Genomic DNA, 18,755 nt, shown 5'->3' with positions numbered 1-18,755 from the left:
CAAGCCAATGGCTTCAAATGCTGTCAGACATTGAATGGGTTCAATTTGAAATGTCAGAGGGAAAGCAAAAAAAAAAAAAAAAGATTTATACCACTCTTCGTGAGCACATTTGTCAAACGGGCCTGGTGCTCACGCACTGCTTCTGGCACCATGGATAGAGTCGTAGTGCTTTGAGACACACGATCCGGCTTTTTACTCCACTCAAATAACACTGCGTTTATGAAATGTAAACACTGACAGTTCACCAGGCCAGCCTGATCTCATAAACCCCAGACTTCCAAGATGCACAGTGCACAATCCAGGGGAGTTTGGAACATCGGAGCTCATTGACTACCGCCGCAATATCAGGTTGGGCTGGCTGCGCTTTGGAATCTTTTCAATCATCACATCTTGCAAAAACATGTGATTGAGATCACCAATATATGTTTATTGATGGCCAAATTCCGAACTAATGCTGAATGGAAACACGGTGTAGGACAATGCAGGGCTGGTGAAGACAAACTAAAATACCGGAGTACCAACAAAAATATCTTTTTTATACGAGAATGTTCCCAAGTAAAGTGTTGAGCAGGACATGCCTTGTTGTCAGAAAATTGGTGGGTGAGTCTCTAGTTGGTCATGGAGGTGCGCCGAGGCGTCTATTAGAAAATGCCGTTGGTCTGCTGGAATGCCCGACGAGGCGTAGCGTGGTCTGCCAACTTCCCAAACACGCTAAACTAGACTTGACCCTGTACAAAAATCAAGATGCGCCACTTTTTACACCGGGCGCGTGCACACCTGTCTACGAAAGCAGGGCCCTTAGAGTCTATTCCTTTTTGGGGAAGGTCGGAGTTGAGTTTCCAAGTTCACACTTGAGAACTGTGAAGGAAATCTGCTAATAATAAAAACTTCCCTCCCTGCAGGAGTCCGGAATCCAACTCTGGACCTCTGCACTGTGAGCGGATGTGCTACCCAGTCAGCCACCGTGCCACCCATGATTGCAATCATGATAATAAAAAAAAAAAAAAGAATGTTTAACATGATTTTAAAGGAGTGAGTATGCAGCAGTGCAACATGCAGATTAGCATACCACTACGTGTAGTTGATCATTACATATATGATATAAATCCTGAGTCCCTGTCTTGTCACACTTCAACAGGTTAAAAAAATGTCTATCCAATAAATCTAAGGTATGCCTTCCCTAAGCACTACCTTTAATCATTTTATCCGCTCACAGCACCCTGGGCCTACTCCAAAAGCCAATGGCTTCAAATGCTGTCAGACATTGAATGGGTTCAATTTGAAATGTCAGAGGGAAAGCAAAAAAAAAAAAAAAAAAAGATTTATACCACTCTTCTTTTTTTCTTGTCCCCTGCAGAATGAAAACTTATTATGTTGCTCACCCTTCAGTTTAGAGTAAAACATAATTGTGGACATGAAATTGCAAAACCTGCTTTTACACGTGGTAGAGGCCTATCGCATATGGTTGGATAAATCAACATAATTGTCCAAATAAGACCTTTTGGGGCTAATCTTTTTGCATGTGTGCATTATGTACGTATGTAACCTTTTGGCCTTTGGATGCAGGTATGCTGGTTGTCACTGAGGAGGAATCCTTCTCTGCAGCGACATTCATAGCTGCCCATCATGTTGACGCAGATCTGCTGGCATCCGCCGTTGCCCTCCGAACACTCGTCTACATCTGCAAAGAGAGAAACGTTCAAGACACAGTTACAATTACTTCAGGTTCGAACAAAACGTACGCAGAGTGCTGCTGGCCAGAGTCTGGAAAACTACTTGTAAACCGCAATCATAATAAGCAAGTCTTTGAACACAGAGAGATCTAATAAGAAACAGATGAATGTCGTTTTTAAGAGCCTACAGTCACTTCACGAGGCCTTGGCTACTAAAGACAGAGCAGAGTTAAATGCCAATATTAGTTTAAGTACAAGCCGTAACATAATGTTTACCAAACACATTAACGTCTTCACATGCATGATGTTAATTTGAATGTCATACTTGGCTGGTCGTAAAATCTTCCACACCAAATTCAAAGGTCTTTTATTGACTTTGCTTTGTGCACAAAGTTGAGTGTTTCCCAACTGTTACTGAGCCACAGCACCCATGTTACGGTCGAAAAAAAATCATGGCAAACAACCAGAACAAAAATGCCACAACAAGTATGAATCCTGAAATTACTGATTGCTTCTCAATTTACTCACAAATGCATTTAATCTGGATGAAATCTGGGCCAAAAAGTACATCCCAACCCTTGATTTATTAATGGATTGATTTACCATGTACAGGATGACATATTGTAAATAAACATTGTAAATCCATGTTATAATAGTTGCTCTTTTATGGGTGGTTCTCAGAAAGTGTGAACCACTTGCGAGAACCACTTGCAGTCACTATTTTCTTCCCTTAACATTCAATCACCAGAAATAAACAACTTGACTGATATTTATGTTGTCGTTTGTGTGTGAATGTATTTTGTGCAGCCACTTCCACTTTGTGACATGACAGCACAGCCATGTAATTAAGAGTTACCCTTAAAATGCATCTGCTTAACAGCTGTTATTCCTTAAACTGGCAAAATGTCATTTGCAACACAATACGATTTAACTGAGTCCCACACTATCCATAATTCGATAATACGTTGACAGAAAAAAATAGGAGGGGAGGTGGGCGTGGCCATATCTCTCATTTTCATTTAGTGTTTCCTTTTTTTTTATTGATTTCTCAAAAACAAATGAATATTGAAAAGACAAGCTCACATGAATTTCATGTTAATAAAAAAACAAACAAACAAACATAAATTGATAGTAAAAACAATTGACCATCTGGCCTCAGCGTCCCTTTAAATACTGTATACAGGAATGCCAAAAGGGCTTGTCTTAATCTGTCTGCAGAGGCCTTGACAAATAGGCATCCAAAATGGCAGCTCACAAGATTTGCAGAGAAACTGCCAACTGCAGCATGCCTAACCCATAAAATTGCACATGCAGCACAAAGCCCTGGCAAGTGAGAAACCTGATCCACCTGGCCTAGAGTACCTGCTGATGACGAGTGTCTGTCAGCCCCATGGTGAAGGAATGCATTTAGAAGGAAGGAAGCAGAAGTCGGGGTGGAGGGGGAGAGGGGGGGTGACTCGAGGGCTGGTGCAAGCAACCAAGTGAATGCACCTCACAGAGGCAGGACATTTTCAAAGGTATCGCCTGAGGCTTGGCTCTCCCACAGGACAAGAAATGGCGATGACCACAATTGACTGTGCCACTGATAATAAATGGCACACTCCTTGTGGTATGCCCACTTGGGACAAAAATATGTCTCTCACTATCAAAAATCTTACACATTTTTTTTCTGTGTTGCTTTTCTTAGTCCAAAGAACTGTGCATGAGTGCACTGTGGCTCTGGAGGTAACACTCCATTTTCTCGCTTCCCCTGGAGACCTGAGCTCTATCAGGACCGACCACATTGGAACCTTATCCACCCCACTGCTCGTTGCATCAATAATCTGCCGTGTATACAAGGCTGGTTTTTTAATAAACCGTCATGCGAAACTAAATTACTGTCTATTTGTCCAGTCTGAGAAGGCCTCTAGGTTAAGTTTCCTTTCTGGGGAATTCTCAGCCCGGCAGAGTTACAAATTAAAATTGACTCTGTCTTCTTTGTTCCTCCCCACAGAAATGCAGAGAGCGGCGCACAGACAGTCGTGAGCTCAAAACGGCACCTGACGAGACATCAGTGGCTGGTCACCCGATGGACCAAGTCTGCTGTCCAATTCTGATTTCAAGCGGCAAACCTCTCTGCAACCTACAAACCGAGATTGCCAAAGAGCTAGCTTTTCCTGGATTTACCGTGTAGTGTGCCTTGCTGTTGGCTTCATGAAGTTGGCAATAACAAAGAGAGCAGCTGCTTGAAACCGAAAAGTTGTTCAAATGCATGCGCAAACCCAAATGTCCCTAATGGATGCACAGCATGCCTGTGGGAGATGCAAACAGACCTGCGGGAATTCTCTTTCCATACTCTCAGTGCATCAATGAAGGTTTCATTTCCTGATTCCTTCATCCCTCCAAATGAGGCGTCGCCTGTCAGTAGATCTCTCTCGTTTAAAATAGCTCCCATAATTGCTTGTGTTGTGTGCTGGGCAAGGCTGGCGTCCAAAGCAAATATTTCCAAGCGGAAAGGGTTTCTGGCATGGCTCGGAGAAGTGCTCATGTTATTTGGTCTTAAAACATTTCTTAAAAATTCTCTTGAGGACAGACAAAAATGTCTTCATCAAGTTGAAAGGGCTTCCTTAATTCTGAAAAGTGAGACACGCCGCCGCTTTATCCCTGCTTCACTCCAGGAGACGAAGGCAAAAGGAAGGCTCAAACAGAGCGAGATTAAGAGATTGGTTGTGTTTGCCGAGGCCATGTCCGCCGGTTTCTCAGATAGCCTTGACTGCATGTATATAACATTTGCCCTTGCGCGGAGAAGTAGAGCCATGTAAACACGCCTTGTTGAAAATCCTGAATCTGTCGCGCGCTTTTATTTTCTGAAGGTTGAGCGATGTCATTGACAGTTAATACTGTCCGATTGGACAGTGTGAGTGAAAAACAACTGCTGTCTGTCATCAGAGGTGTCGATGTATGTATCCCACTGCTTGGCTTCTGTGTGGCGCAGACAGGACTGTCTCTGTGGTCTAGACACACCAGAGACGAGGAGGTGAGTGGATGGACACTGGCCTCTTTGGGTATTTCATTTACAGGAGGCAAACACCCTCTAATAAGGCAGCAAATCAGATCCATGTGCAGTAACGGGCAAAAGGAAAGCCGGGGGGAGGGAGGCATGGCTGCGCTGGGCTGCCGGGGCTAGTTGCTGCTTTGGTTTTGTGAGGAGAAGTTGGCAAGTAGATGGCAAGGTCCCACCAAAGCAAGATTTCTTATTTTCAAAAGGCTTTAAAGGGGATTTCCGATTTTCCTATCCGCTTCCTTTGGAGTTCAGTGACAGAGCGCATTTCCCAGCCACTCAACGAAAGGCAGCAACGGGTTTGAACCCAGCCAGAGGGGACAGCTCAGTGCAAAGTCACATCTTGTCTTTCAAGTGTCAGCTGAGCCCAAAAGGACACATTCTTTCATGGGTGACAGAATACATAACATAAGGAACTTGATAACACTTCGGTGGGTTTATTGTGATCAGTGGGGACCAGGGTTATCGTAGTTTCTCATTATACTGAGATTTTATTTAGTTTTGTTTTTTAATTTAGTCAGTTGTAATTCATTTCCAGAGTGGGTTTGTTAGATTTTATTCACCCCCCCCACCCCTCCCAAAATAATTTTAGGCTATGTTCACACTGCAGTTCAACTCCAATTTTTTTGCCCATGTGTGACACGTATCAGATTTTTTTCAGGCAGTGTGAACAATACAATTCAGATTTTCTCATTCAACCCGGGCCTCTTTTGTATATGGATATAAATCAGATATCCATGTGACGCCTCATCAGCACATGTCCCACCCAAATGTCATCAAAAGCCAAATATTCCCTCCGTGTGAGTGAGAGGGAGACTGATCAAGAGACTACTGACAATTGTCCGTGAATTTGCAAAGTTGTTTTGAGTCACAGTTGCTGTCCAAACATTTGACTTGAATTAAATCCCACTTGAAACACAAAGCATCAAGAGGACATTTGCGGTGATAGTCGTAAATTCAGCCATACAGACGCTTCCTTTATTATGCATGGCAATGGCGTGACGTCACCTTTAGCAGACGTCGCCATGGAATGAGGAGATTGAGGAGCGTCGCCTCAGATCCCCAAAATATTTGTACCACCGCCGGCCTCGCTACTCTGCAGATATAAGATGATGAAATAAACCCCTACACACAGTTTCTCAGCAAAGCAAAAAAAAAAAAAAAAAAAACAAGCATCCATCATCAGCAAACAAATTTTATGAATAACAAAATACAGTAAACATATAAAAAAATTATTATTTTTTTAAAGTCCGCAAAAAGTCCGCAAACGGTCTGCAAGTTTTTTTTTTTCATGAATATGTTTGAAAAAATCCGCGATGCACTGAAGCCGCGATAAACGAACCGCGAAATAGCGAGTGATCACTGTACCTTAATAATTTCACTTTATGAGAAGTTCATCTGCACATTTAAGAAGACGCACTGCAGCTCCGCTTATGTTTTGGCTAAGTGTTTCAGACGGTGTAGTCTGGTGGCAACTTGTAAATGACGGAGCTAGCAGCCAAGTCATGGGTGGAGAAACTCCATCTAAGGGCCATATTATTGTAATTACTGTATTGCAAATTAGTGACTGTTACTTCAAATTTGAAATTAAATTCGGAAAGGCTCCAATCCAGAGACATATTTAGAAACATGCAGCAAACAAACAATTTGGTTGCTTATTATCACACTTGACAGATGGGTGAGACCCAGCTAATAGTATACATGCAATCAAAAAGTAAATATGTCCTCTTTAACTGAATGATGTGTGAGGTCACCTGGAGGTCATTTTATTTGAAAATCCCATCCCTGCGTGCGACTGGAAATCACGCAGACCGACAATTCCTCCATGTAATGAGCTAAAATCATGTGAACCAGTATTTTTCTGAAGCTCCCAAACAATCTGGAAGTGTTTAAGAAACACAAGCCCCGAAGAGGTTTCTTGGTGGATAACCTTATGTCAAGGAGACAAGAGGCTCTCATACTGACGTCTGATGGTTACCAGGCTGTTTGACGTTTACGTCACTAAACCCAGTCTCGGGCTTCAGTTTCCTCTGAAGCACTTTTCTGCCAATGGGCTCAGCTGGGATTGTTCATTTCATAGTGGATAGAAATGAACAACACAGAGAAAAGAGAGGGCGTTTGTTGATATAGTCCTCAGGAGCCGGCTAATGCACCAATTTCAAATCTGTCCCATAACTCATCGCTGCGCCTCCTCTCCTATGAGCTGTAGAGACTCTTGTCCGAACTGGATGTACTGTATGTGGATCACAACAAATAAACAGTGACTGCTACCAAAGAGAGGCAGGGTCGTCGCATGTGCAGTGGTGAAATGAGTTGGAATTGCGCTTAGCCCGAGAAGAGCCTGCATCCTAGACAGGAAGACACGGGGGTAACAGGATCAGTGTTGCCTCTACTCTATCCCAGCAGGGGTTAAAGGTGGTGGACAAATATGCCCTTTCCATTCACTTGTTGGCTTGACGAGGCGTCAGCTGAGCATGGCAGAGACTTTCATCTCCATAGGAGCAGGGATACCCTTTTCAAGTTATCTTTAACTGATGATGCATTGATCACAAGGTGTTGTCAGCCTGTAAAAAATGTAAGGAACCAAAATCTACAGGTACAGCATAGTAAAGGTTCTCGAAGTCCCTGTAAAGTGAAAATAAATGTCTTGTAAATTTGGATGTGCTAAAATCGCACTTTTGTCTCGCATCAAATTTTAGGATGGATAGCATTTTTGTCTGACTACACATCTCTTCATGTTTGAACCAAAAAATATATAGCCCAAAGCCTCGGAAGCAAAGGTCGTTGAGAGGCTTTCCATGCTACCACTGAAATTTCATGTTAAGGTATTGGCTCGCATCATCTGTGATGCCATTTCACTTGGTTGGCTTTTTCACAATCTCAGTTGTAACTTGACACAAGTTCAATCATTTTCTTGGGTAAATATGAATAAAATACGGTATAAAACAGTGATCCATTGATTAGCACGTCCCCCTCACAGTGCAGAGGTCCAAAGTTCGATTCCAGGACTGGGCCTTCCTGTGTGGAATTTGCATGTTCTCCACGTGCCTGCGTGGGTTTTCTGTGGGTACTCTAGTTTCCTCCCACAATTTAAAAACATGCTTGGTGAGTTAATTGACTCCTCTAAATTGTCCTTAGGTGTGACTGTGAGTGTGAAGGGTTGTTCGTTTCTGTGTGCCCTGTGATTGGCTGGCAACTGGTTCAGGGTGTACCCTGCCAACAGCCTGAAGAGAGCTGGATTAGACTCCAGCATGCTCGCAACCCTCATGAGGATGAACGGTTTAGATAATGGATGAATGGACACAATATAAAAACGCCTTGTCAGGAATGCAAAGTTAAGTCAAAATCCATCCATTCACCTTTTTTCCATACTGCTCATCCTCATTAGTATGCGCTGAAGCCTCTGCCAGCTGACTTTAGGTGAGCGCTACATCTCAGACTGGTCGCCAGTCATTCACACGGCATATATAGACAAACAGTGACAAACAACCATTTGCACTCATCCCTAAGGACAGTTTAGAGCAGGGGTGCCCAAACTTTTTGAACCGAAGATCTACCACACAAATGGTTGGGGTTTTTTTCTCCTTTACACCCCTCGCGATCGACTTCGGACCAGTCCACGATCTACCGGTCGATCGCGATCGACATAATAGGCACCCCTGGTTTAGAGTGAGTGTTCAATATGTGTCATACGCATGCTTTTGGAACACTGAAGGAAGTTGGCGTTACGGGAGAAAAGAAACTCCACATGGGAAGGCCGGAGCCCAGATTCGAACCCCAAGCCTCAGAACTGTGAGGCGCGTGTGCTGAGCACTTGCCTAGGATGCCGCCAAAGTCAAAATCATCAAGAGCTAATGCGCACAAACATAATCGGCAACAGCATGTGACTGCCACCAAACACACTTAAAGGAATTACATTTGAAAAGTGCAACTGGAACACTCTGCTGACTCGCGTAAGCCGATCAATACGTGCATCTGAAGCTTCCGCTTTGATTTGAAACCCAATAGTCTCTGAGGATTACAAGAGTTGAGATTAAAGTTCATCGGGTGACAAGAGATTTTCATGCTTTATATCTAGGGGTGTTTTCAATGTTGCAACGCAAGACAACTGTGACTTTTACAATAACATTAATTGGAAAAAAAATGTAATCACTTAGTAGGGTTATTCAATGCGACCTTCTTAAAGTTGTTACTTGAAAGCTGTTGATGCATCAAGGCTGTAATGACATTGCGTTTGTGTTCTAGATCATTTTATGACTTTGGGGAGATCAAAGTAAAAGGCCATTCATTTCCCTATAGATTGCAAAGAGAATTGAGCCCTACTGAATCAATATAAACCAAATCAGCGTAAGTCAACAAAAAATCAAAAGGAACACAGCCCACGGGTGGACCCCAAGTCACTTCTTTGATGACAGGGAGCAAGGTGTCTTTTGACAAAGCAGTGAAGCATGAATACAAGTAAACAATGTGGTGACTTAGGCCTGTCCTATTTTCAACAAAAAGATGAAATCTTGTGCTTTTTGATGGAAGTAATATCAGCACAAATGTTTACGATACAGGCAACTAGTTACTTTAGCAAGCAACAATGACACGTACTTTGGTTTCCAAAAGGACCTCATCCAAAATGTATAGGTCATAAGTGGGGACGGTGGTGCTACATTGGGGAACTAATAGACTTCCTGCATCTGGTTTTCATTGTAAAGGGGATGTGTGTTTTGGATTAAATTGACATTGATTCCTCTGTTTTTCCTAAGACTCTAAAAATCCTTTACAGCTTGGCCATGTGGTGATTAACTACCATCCGTCCCTCACCTCTACCAGCAAATAGTCCTGATGGTTATAAAAGATGTAATCAGGCTCTTGAATGCCACGTTGTCTCGTTTCTGTGGGTGCTTCGAGAGGGTACAAAAGCTCACTGTGGGCTAAATTATACAGTGAGTGACATCTCACTCCACGAAGACAGAAGCAGTGTGCTGTGATATTGCATTTCTTCCACCTAGCTGACTTCCTGACATCTTTGTGAGGCTCAGGGCAGACGGCGGAGACCTCAGAAACCACAGCGTCCCTGTTGAGGCACACAAGGTGGCGTTCTGCTTCATGCTCCGCCGCCTTCTGCCACCGCCCAATGCCATTATGCTGCCAACACATGCAATTACAAGGAGTCATGGGGCACGTGCCGTGCACTACAAAAAGAAATGCAGTGAAGGAGATGCACGGGGAATCTCTCCCTGGGCTGACAGTAACATGGAAAAGCCTGAGAAGACTAAAACTGTAAGTTATGGGCATGACTACCAGTTACACATAACATCCAATAAAACTCACTTTAAAGATCTAAGATTCTGAACTCAACGTGAACTTTTAAGGATCAGGAGAACGTCTCCTGCTCTGCAGCCTCGGGCACATCTGGTCTTTAGGGGCTCTGAGGGTCTGACCTTGTCTGGGAACCAGCTGCTTAGGTTCTCCACTCCAGGGCCAAGAGGGACTAACCTTTTCTTTGGGGCCAAAAAGAAGCTTAAAGCTGAAAGACGAAGTTGGGGCTTTGAGGTGAAACCTTAGTTGTACCTCTCCCTCTCTTCTTGCTGAGGGTTATTGCTTCAGTAGAAATCTTTAGAGTCCTTTAATGTCTCAAGACAATGGATGGATTTGGAAGCTACAGACGTATACACGGATCTGCCACAAGATGGTTGCCCTGCGATTGGAAAGCAATCAATCAAGGTGAGAACCGTGCCGTTCGTCCAAAGTTCAGCTGCGTTAAGTGCCAGGTCACCCGTGACCCAAATGCGGAAAACTCTTTCGAAAATGCACATCCGAGTGGTCATACATTCAATACAGGAAGTTTTTGAAAAGATCACAATGTCCATTTTTTTAACTGACAGTGCTGAAATTTAACATTTGATTCAAAATGTTGATTGTTGTGGTTTATAGTTTGATCTGGTTTAGAATTGCACTGCATCATGATAAGAGCTGAGTTTTGATGACCTGAATTTCTCACATGGACTAGTCAAAAAACATTGGGAACAGCTCTCAATATGATGCCCGACAGCACCATACCGATGTAAACTACAACCACAGTAAAATTAAGCATATTGGTAAATTAATAACTCTGAGAGTGTCAATCAAATCTGAAAAGTTAAGCCTCATCTCCCATGCACACTGCAGGGCCAGTATAGGAAGGATCAACTCTGCGAGGAAGCTAAACTTAAAAGCTGTCTTGATTTGATGGCGCCTGATTTACGGGCTGTATCAAAAGGACCGATGGATCAAACTGTTTTCATGTAACCGTCATACAACCACTTATTGCGATTAAACACCTGCACGCAAGTCAACAGCTGATCCCCGGCACACCAAATGATCCATTCACAACTGGATGTAGTTTCTAAATGGCTTGGAAAATAGCCCTGCACTGCAGATCCAAGCGAGATACAGCAAGAGGGGAGCGAGTGAGGGAAAGCAAAGAGGGGAAAGACTATGGGTAGACTATGTGGAAAAGAAAGCCATGGTGACCTCTCGCAGTGACAACCGGTTACCTTCACTGAAGAGCTACGCAACAGATTTTGTTGTAGAGGGGTGGAGCAAACCGAGGAAGAACCCATTGAACTTCTGATCCTGGCGCCAGTGAGCTTTGTACACAATGCGAGATGTCCTTTATTTCGTAGTGTGATGCGTGAATGCGAGTGACACAATTCAGGCATTTTCTCAATGTCGTTAAACACTGTTAATTGGGCGCCATTCTCGTTTATGATCAAACCAAGGAGATGCGGGTGTTTTTCATTAAAGGCTACCTTAACTGGCATCACTGCACTATAAATAATTGACGAGGTTCATGTGACCGTGCCACTTTGTGTGCCCACATAGAAGCTGGCTCTCCATGAATAATTGGGAATGGTTTTGCCTGAATCTGAGCAATACTGTATCTAGTCGCTGGGTACATTTCCCCACCAAAGTGACTAGTGGAGGCTAAGGCTAAAAGCATGATGGTGATGGAGCTCTCTAGTTGCACTTGAGTTTCATAAAAAGATGTAAGTCAGATGGCTAGTGCAAAGCAAGGGTGATGTCTATGTTTAGCAAAAAAAAAAAAAAAAAAAAGCCACATTATTTAATATACTTTTAAAACGTTTTCAGTGAGGCTCATTCACACAGCACACTGGTGAAATATTAAACCATGGGAAAGTACACTGGCCCAGTGGCTGACTCAGAGCTCTAAGCTCAGGGTCAAGCCCTTCATAAATTCACTCTCTTTTTGTCAGGCTAATTAAAAAGAGAAGCCTTTTTTTTTCTGTAGGTGAAACCAGACTCGACTTCATGTGCTTTTTGAAAAGAGAAAATTTCAAATATCTCATGCAAGTATTCAAATAAGAGCGCATTTAGCCCGAGGGCATGTATTAGCATTTGTGATGTGATATTAGCGATGTGAAGCAATGAAGGTTTGCGTCCACATGGTTTCAAGTCCTCTCCTGACAAAAGATCAATATCAGAGGTACAGGACTCGAGTCTGACTCGACGCTCCAATGTTTTGGGCTTGCGTTCTTGCTTGGCTAAATGTTATGAAAGTCTTAAGATGGTATTCAAAAGACTCGACATTAACTTGAACTACATTGTGCTTATTGATTTAAAAAAAAAATCACTATTTTCAACATAGTGGGACATTTTTGTCTGTGTATTTGTGTGTCATTTACGCAAACCACATAACTGAATGCTATGCAAGCCTTGCAACTCTAAGATTAATTAAAAACACAAAGTGCAACATTTAACTTCACTTCCATCACCATAAACTCTGGAATGACAGGTATGCTACACTGATAAAATGGTGTCTTGAATTTACTCAATTTTATTTTGAGTGATTGCGCTTAATCAAATTATCTGGCCCCAGATACATTTTTAAATTGATATATAGTCTACTTAAAAAATCGGAGGGGAAAAGTGTCTCATGTGCAGGTAAGATTTCATGCTACTGAATAATATACCAATTTGAAACGCCACCATTAATGTCAGGGGTGTCATGATTCGGTTTGGGACCCACAGGTGGCACTGTAGGGCTCCCCTGCAGCTGCACACCTGTTGGTCATTAGGTAATTAGTGGCTTTAAAAGGACTCCCAGCCCGAGCAATCATTGTCGGGTCATTGCTGCTTTGTGCTACTGTCATGTTTGTTTGTTGCTGTCATGTTTGTTTCAGTCAGGTTTTGGTCATTGTTATGTTTTATCTTCAGTCATGTGTTTTGTTTGATACTTTGGACTTTGTTTTGGATTTAGTTTTCTCTATGTTTTAATACCATTCTTCAAGTACAACCTGCTCCTCCCTCCTGCCTGCTTTTTTGGGGTCCACCACCACCTCGCTACGTGACAAGGGGTGTGTCCCGCTGCTTTGGATCATGATATCGTAGCCAAACGAGGACTTAACGTGGCATCTAAACAATTGGAATCTATTACAACAGATCAACGGAACATCTCTAAACCTATCTACGACTACTCGTGAGGATCCATCAGTTTCGGGTCAGTAAACGCTGAAGCGCTAACCACTGAAGAGCCACCGGACGACAAAGCATGGGACTTTCCCACCAGCAGTCGCCACCCCACACAGACCGTCGGCACTCTGCACCAGCGAAGTTACTCTAATGTGCAGTCAAATGTTCTACAGCCCTAATACATTATTGTGGGACTCATATTTTGATTTTGTAGTCTCAATGATTGATTTTGCCACAGTAACTTCAGACTTGCATGAAACTTGAAGGTCATGACTTGATGTGACTTGCACATACTGGATGCAACATACTCATACCTCTAAACCAGTGGTTCTTAACCTTTTAGAGGTACTGAACCCAGCCAGTTAATATGCACATTCACCGAACCCTTCATGAGTGAAAAATAAGTATGTATTTTTTAATAGATTCAAGATATAAAAAAAACACATTTATTAAAAACAGAAAAAAGTAAATAAAATTTCAAGAGATAACTATACTTTTTTTTTTTTTTTTAATTGTGCGACATACTATCACGACAGTCACACGTTGACTATTAAGCGAACTAAATTTCCCACACCACTGATTGGACAAGCAATGTCATGTAATCATCTGCAGCCAGTGAAGGCCAAGTGGGCGTGTCATAACTAATTAACATGTTGAGTCGCGTGTGTCTTAACCTCCATGGCAGCGGCTCCGTCGAACCCCTGAGACCGACTCACCGAACCCCTGGGGTTCGATCGAACCCAGGTTAAGAACCACTGCTCTAAACCAAATATAACAAGGTTTTCTCACATGACTACGTAGGACAATTAATTTAGTGGAAACTTGGAGGAAAGAATTCAAACATATACACACACAAACACACGCGCATAGAGCATCGCTCATACGCTCACAGGCACACAGACGCTCACACACAAATCACACACTCACCTAGACAATTGTGCCCATCATGTGCCAAGCGGAAGCCATCATAGCATGTGCACCTGTAATTTCCCGGGATGTTGATGCACTCATGGACACAGCCACCATTGTATTCGGTCGCACACTCGTCGACATCTGCAACAAAACAACCAACATCAAATGAAGACATTAAAGCAGGCACGCATCGACAAACAATTGCACAAATCTGTCATGTTCCACTTCAGTGTTTGGGGTCCTGCAGCTGACCCCTTTTTGCACTGGCCCATTTTGCTGCAAAGGTTCACTTCCATACCTAAGGGGTCTTTGAGCCATGCTTTGGCTGGCCCCCACCGAGGACTGTTTGCCTCGGCTGACATGGGAGAACTTAGGCAATCAATTGATAGATTGGACCAAATTCAACACATCCTTTTTCAGAAGACCCATAACCGCAAAAATAAGCTTTAAAGGGTGTTTTTTTTTTTTTAGGGGGGGGATAGATTTTTACATCCATGTTTAATTTCAGTCTTTCCAACTGTGTCACATTGACAAGGATACATCTAACTCGACATTTGATTTCATTTCACTGAAAAAAAAAACACAAATATTTCTTCTTCAGCACAGTTAATACAGGACGGGTTGTGGATTGAAAGTTTTAAATAAAGTAAATATTCTGTACATTGTTAATGGTAAAATTTAGGTTACAAAAGGGAAACTAGTGCATACTGAATAACCATTAAGACCTGAAAGTAAGTTCACAAGTGCAAAAAAATCAAAGACACATGCGACATAAAAGCAGAGTGGAGGCTGACGTTTACAGAAAGATTGCAGATTGGTTTGACAGTGATAGTGAGGTTGTCTGTAATGGTTATGATGATGGCTGCAGGGCCTCATTGAGAAGACCAGGGCAGGATGGATTGCGAACACTGTGCACATCCACTCAGCGCTTGCTGGCCCATTTAGGCCCGATGATCCTGGTGGTTCAGCTTCTCTTTCAGGCTGCCGCTCTCAAGGCTTAATTAGACTTGACAGCGGAGGGATGGGACCAAGACAAAGGAACACTCTGCTCCCCGCGTCCCTTCTTCCCACACATCAGCACCATTTGCCAAGCTCAGCACAAAATCACCCATCACTTTTCCCTCTCCCCTTTTACTCTGGAACATGCACAACATTTGCAACAGATTCGCCTCCATCAGCCTTGTTCAATATTCTCAGCTTGTCAGGCTTTCTAAGTCACAACAAGAAAAATGCGGTTCACAATCTTATATACTCACCCCCCCCCCCACCCCACCAAATCGGTTTGAACAGTGAAGCTGATTCTTTTTGATTTTTGCTTTATATGTGGAAAATTGAGTTGACATCCAAAGATGAATAGAAGACAACAGATTAACAAATCAACTTTTATTATCTACATATGATAGACAAGTTGAGCAAAAGCATTGAAACTTGAGTCTGACAGGTGTGCTTTGCTGCCCACATGGGTCCTATTATGTTCAAACAGTAAACAACATTGAATGGTTCAGATTTAGGTCTTGCCTGTGAAGAACTACACTTACACAGTGCTTTAAGTGGGCCGGTACGCAGCGGTAAGGAGCACTTCTAAATGTTAGCCTCCAGCATACTTTTTACGGTGATGTGATTTCACATGTCCCCATAGTACCCTGTCTTGTTCTACTGTCTTGCACCTTGTGATACTCAGACGACTCCTTCAGGTACATTAAAAAAAAGAAAGAAAAAAAACATTTTTAAGCCTAGGGTAACATTTTATTCGGTATGTGCGCCGTCAGTGAAACTTGCAAAAATATTCATAGCGTAACAGGCTGCCAACGTAAAAGGTAACTTCAGCTAATAAGCTAAATAAAAGCAAAACACACTGAAATTAGCTTACGCGGTGGTCTGACGGCAATCTTGTCTTACCTTCTTGACATTTTGGTTTATCACAATTTCATAGTTGCTACATCAACACAATGATATGCAATGGCTGATTTAAGATACTAAGAAAGTTAATCATGCCGTCATTTAAATCTCTGTCGCTAATGGCATGGTTAAACATTGACCTCTGTATTTATCATCTATTATATATTACATATTTATGGAATAATTAATTACCTTCATGATATGCAGTTCATCTAATTTACCAGACAACAGTCCAATAAGGGGAAGACCGGTACTTTATTTTCCTCCCTACTTAAAGCACTGCACTTATAGTACTTGTTTAAAGATGTAATCAACATGAAAACCAAAGGGCTCCTGATGGCTGACTAACAATCAATTGTCATGCTGTAAAAACACAGAAAATAAAACACGGCCATTAGACAAAAATTAGCCCTAGTCAGTACATACAACAATTTGGAATATTCTGTAGAAGAAAAGCAAAAATAATACTGCATGTGATTTGGAACAAAAAAAAAAGTGAAACACACATCTTTTACCCAAGACGCACAATGTAGTGAATCATAGTCAATTATGAAATCATTAATAATAATTGTAAAGATATTTTAAAGCATCTATTTGCGAATGACTTGTCCAATGTCCAAAATAACCGCGAAGGACACTTTTCATTACTTTCACCCTCGTGCCCTTCAAGTGCATGGGTGTGCGTGTGCACCTTATAAATGTCTGAGTGTCCGCCGTTGTCACTCAATGAGCAGATCGCACGTATACGCAAAAGCCATTGACCCGCTCACATTTCCTTGTATATCCAAGGCTTCAAAGTGTTCTTATTGATCAAGCACACATGCATGTCACAAAACTACATTTCCTGACATTTAAAATTGCTAAACGATCATTAAACAGTTCAAAAGGCGCACGCACACACATAATCACCAGTTCCAACAGTAATTTTCCTGAAGTCTATCGACTACAAATGTTTCTCAAAACGCTTGACCATTATACATTGTCACTTTCCGTGTTCAGCAAGCTTTTCAAGAATACAAACCTTTTGAAAATACGAGTGACAGGGCTGTTAAACTCACTTTTGTCATGGCCCACATTGTAGTCACGTTTGCCGTCTGAGAGCTATTAAGTTAATTTTATGTTACGTTTTATCATACCCGCACATCATTACATCCACAGCACACAACAGATTGCTGATAACTCGTTGAAATCAAAAAGTCAAGAATAATAGCTTGTTCAACTATTGCTCAAGCTATTGTAGTAATAACGTAATGAGAAAACCCTTGCAACATCTCGCCATTATTATTTATTACATTTGACAATTTGAAATTTTGGTATAGATTTTAGCAAGCATAATGGAAGATGACATGCTTGATTTGCCACGTAAAATGATGTGGCGGGTCAGATCTTCACCCCCAGTCTTTGTGTTTGACACTCATGCTGTCAAATAAAATGGACCCCATGTTTTTTTCCCCCCTAACTCAATAAAAGATCATTTTTATACGTGTTTGTTTACAAATGCCACCAGCATTCATTCACACTGCTTTGCTCCATGTACAACATGCCTAATATCGTAGAAAGGGTTCTGTCAGTCGTCATCTGTACCAACAGGTACAGATGACGACTGACAGAACCCTTTCTACGATGGAACTTTCCTGTACGACTGAGAGCCTCCACAAGCAACATGCCTAATAAAAAATACAAATGAGACTTCCCAATCATGCATTCCTTTCTTTCACAAGCAAGTGAAAGAGAACATTGTAAAGGAGATAAAAGACAAGCCATTTTACAATGGCACGCCTGACAGTTTGCGGTTGGATGTGTTTGGGAAAAATCCAACCAGAGCCCGAAAAATTAAACTGTCTGCATATCTCTCATATCCACAACGGTGTGATTATTTGCACAATATTATATGCAATACAATGGCTGTTTTAAATAAATAAATAAATAAATAAATAAATAAATCTTACTTTTCTACAGACAATAACCATCACTTGATCAGGGCCGCCAAGATTAGTCGACTCGCTGCCTTGCTGTCTTTGACGTCCATGCGCAGTAGCAGTAATCGGGGTTAGCCGCGACATAACCGGAAAACGATGTATCTTGATGTCACTCACGTCTGACAAACAGGCCCTCATGGTCATGGTTATCCGCTAGTAACGGAGCCAGAAGGTTTTAGGAGCTTTTAAGAACTAGCCTTTCGTGGCAGGGGGTCCGGGATGCATTAACATCTTCAAGGACACATGTTGTGGCTGATTCTATTTGGTATGAACATGGGAAGCTATTTGTCTTGTTAGCTGCTAATACCGGCGTCGATGTTTGGGAGCTACTCGTGAGCTGCTCGCTTGGAGGTCGCAAAAAATATGATCATATGCAAGTAGAATAGACTCGCTCAGTGTCAATGAGAACTGACCATCAAGGCCTTTGTAAAGGCAGAATATGATGAGACAGCTCTCATATTGGATAATGATCGATACAAGTAATCACTGATAATAACAAACGGAACCACCTACTTAAATAAATTAAACTTGCTTTGCAAAAATATCAGCCTTTCAGAACTGTTTGCTAACCCTAAGCCTCTGATGGATGAAAACTGAACATTGCACAACCAAAATCTCACAAATCAATCTTGAATGGCCAAGAGGCAAGAAGCCACAGACGTCACCCAGTCGGTAATAAAAAAGAAAACATTGTGATTATGGCTTTGTAATAACACAAGATTTGTGGAATAGACTGATTCATGCTGTTTGAGTTTGGGAGTGGGGGGTGGTTGGGGGTGAGGGGCTGGG

General features: G+C 42.2%; 1 protein-coding gene across 4 annotated transcripts in view; it reads right to left on the bottom strand.

Annotated features, from left to right (window-relative positions):
- Nucleotides 1-18,755, bottom strand: part of LOC109528337 (signal peptide, CUB domain, EGF-like 3) — a 95,190-nt gene that overhangs the window by 49,656 nt on the left and 26,779 nt on the right. For all 4 annotated transcript variants that reach the window (XM_019890765.1, XM_019890766.1, XM_019890767.1 and 1 more), the window contains exons 3-4: nucleotides 14,104-14,229; nucleotides 1,547-1,681 (exon numbers count right to left, since the gene is read on the bottom strand). In XM_019890765.1, coding sequence (XP_019746324.1) covers nucleotides 1,547-1,681; nucleotides 14,104-14,229 — 261 coding nt within the window. The remainder of the gene's footprint in view (nucleotides 1-1,546; nucleotides 1,682-14,103; nucleotides 14,230-18,755) is intronic.

The sequence above is a fragment of the Hippocampus comes genome, unplaced genomic scaffold, assembly GCF_001891065.2.
Source record: "Hippocampus comes isolate QL1 unplaced genomic scaffold, H_comes_QL1_v1.1 scaffold174, whole genome shotgun sequence".
In the NCBI taxonomy this organism is placed as follows: Eukaryota; Metazoa; Chordata; class Actinopteri; order Syngnathiformes; family Syngnathidae; genus Hippocampus; species Hippocampus comes.
Note: the sequence above shows the minus strand (reverse complement) of the source record. Positions and strands in the feature narration are given on the sequence as shown.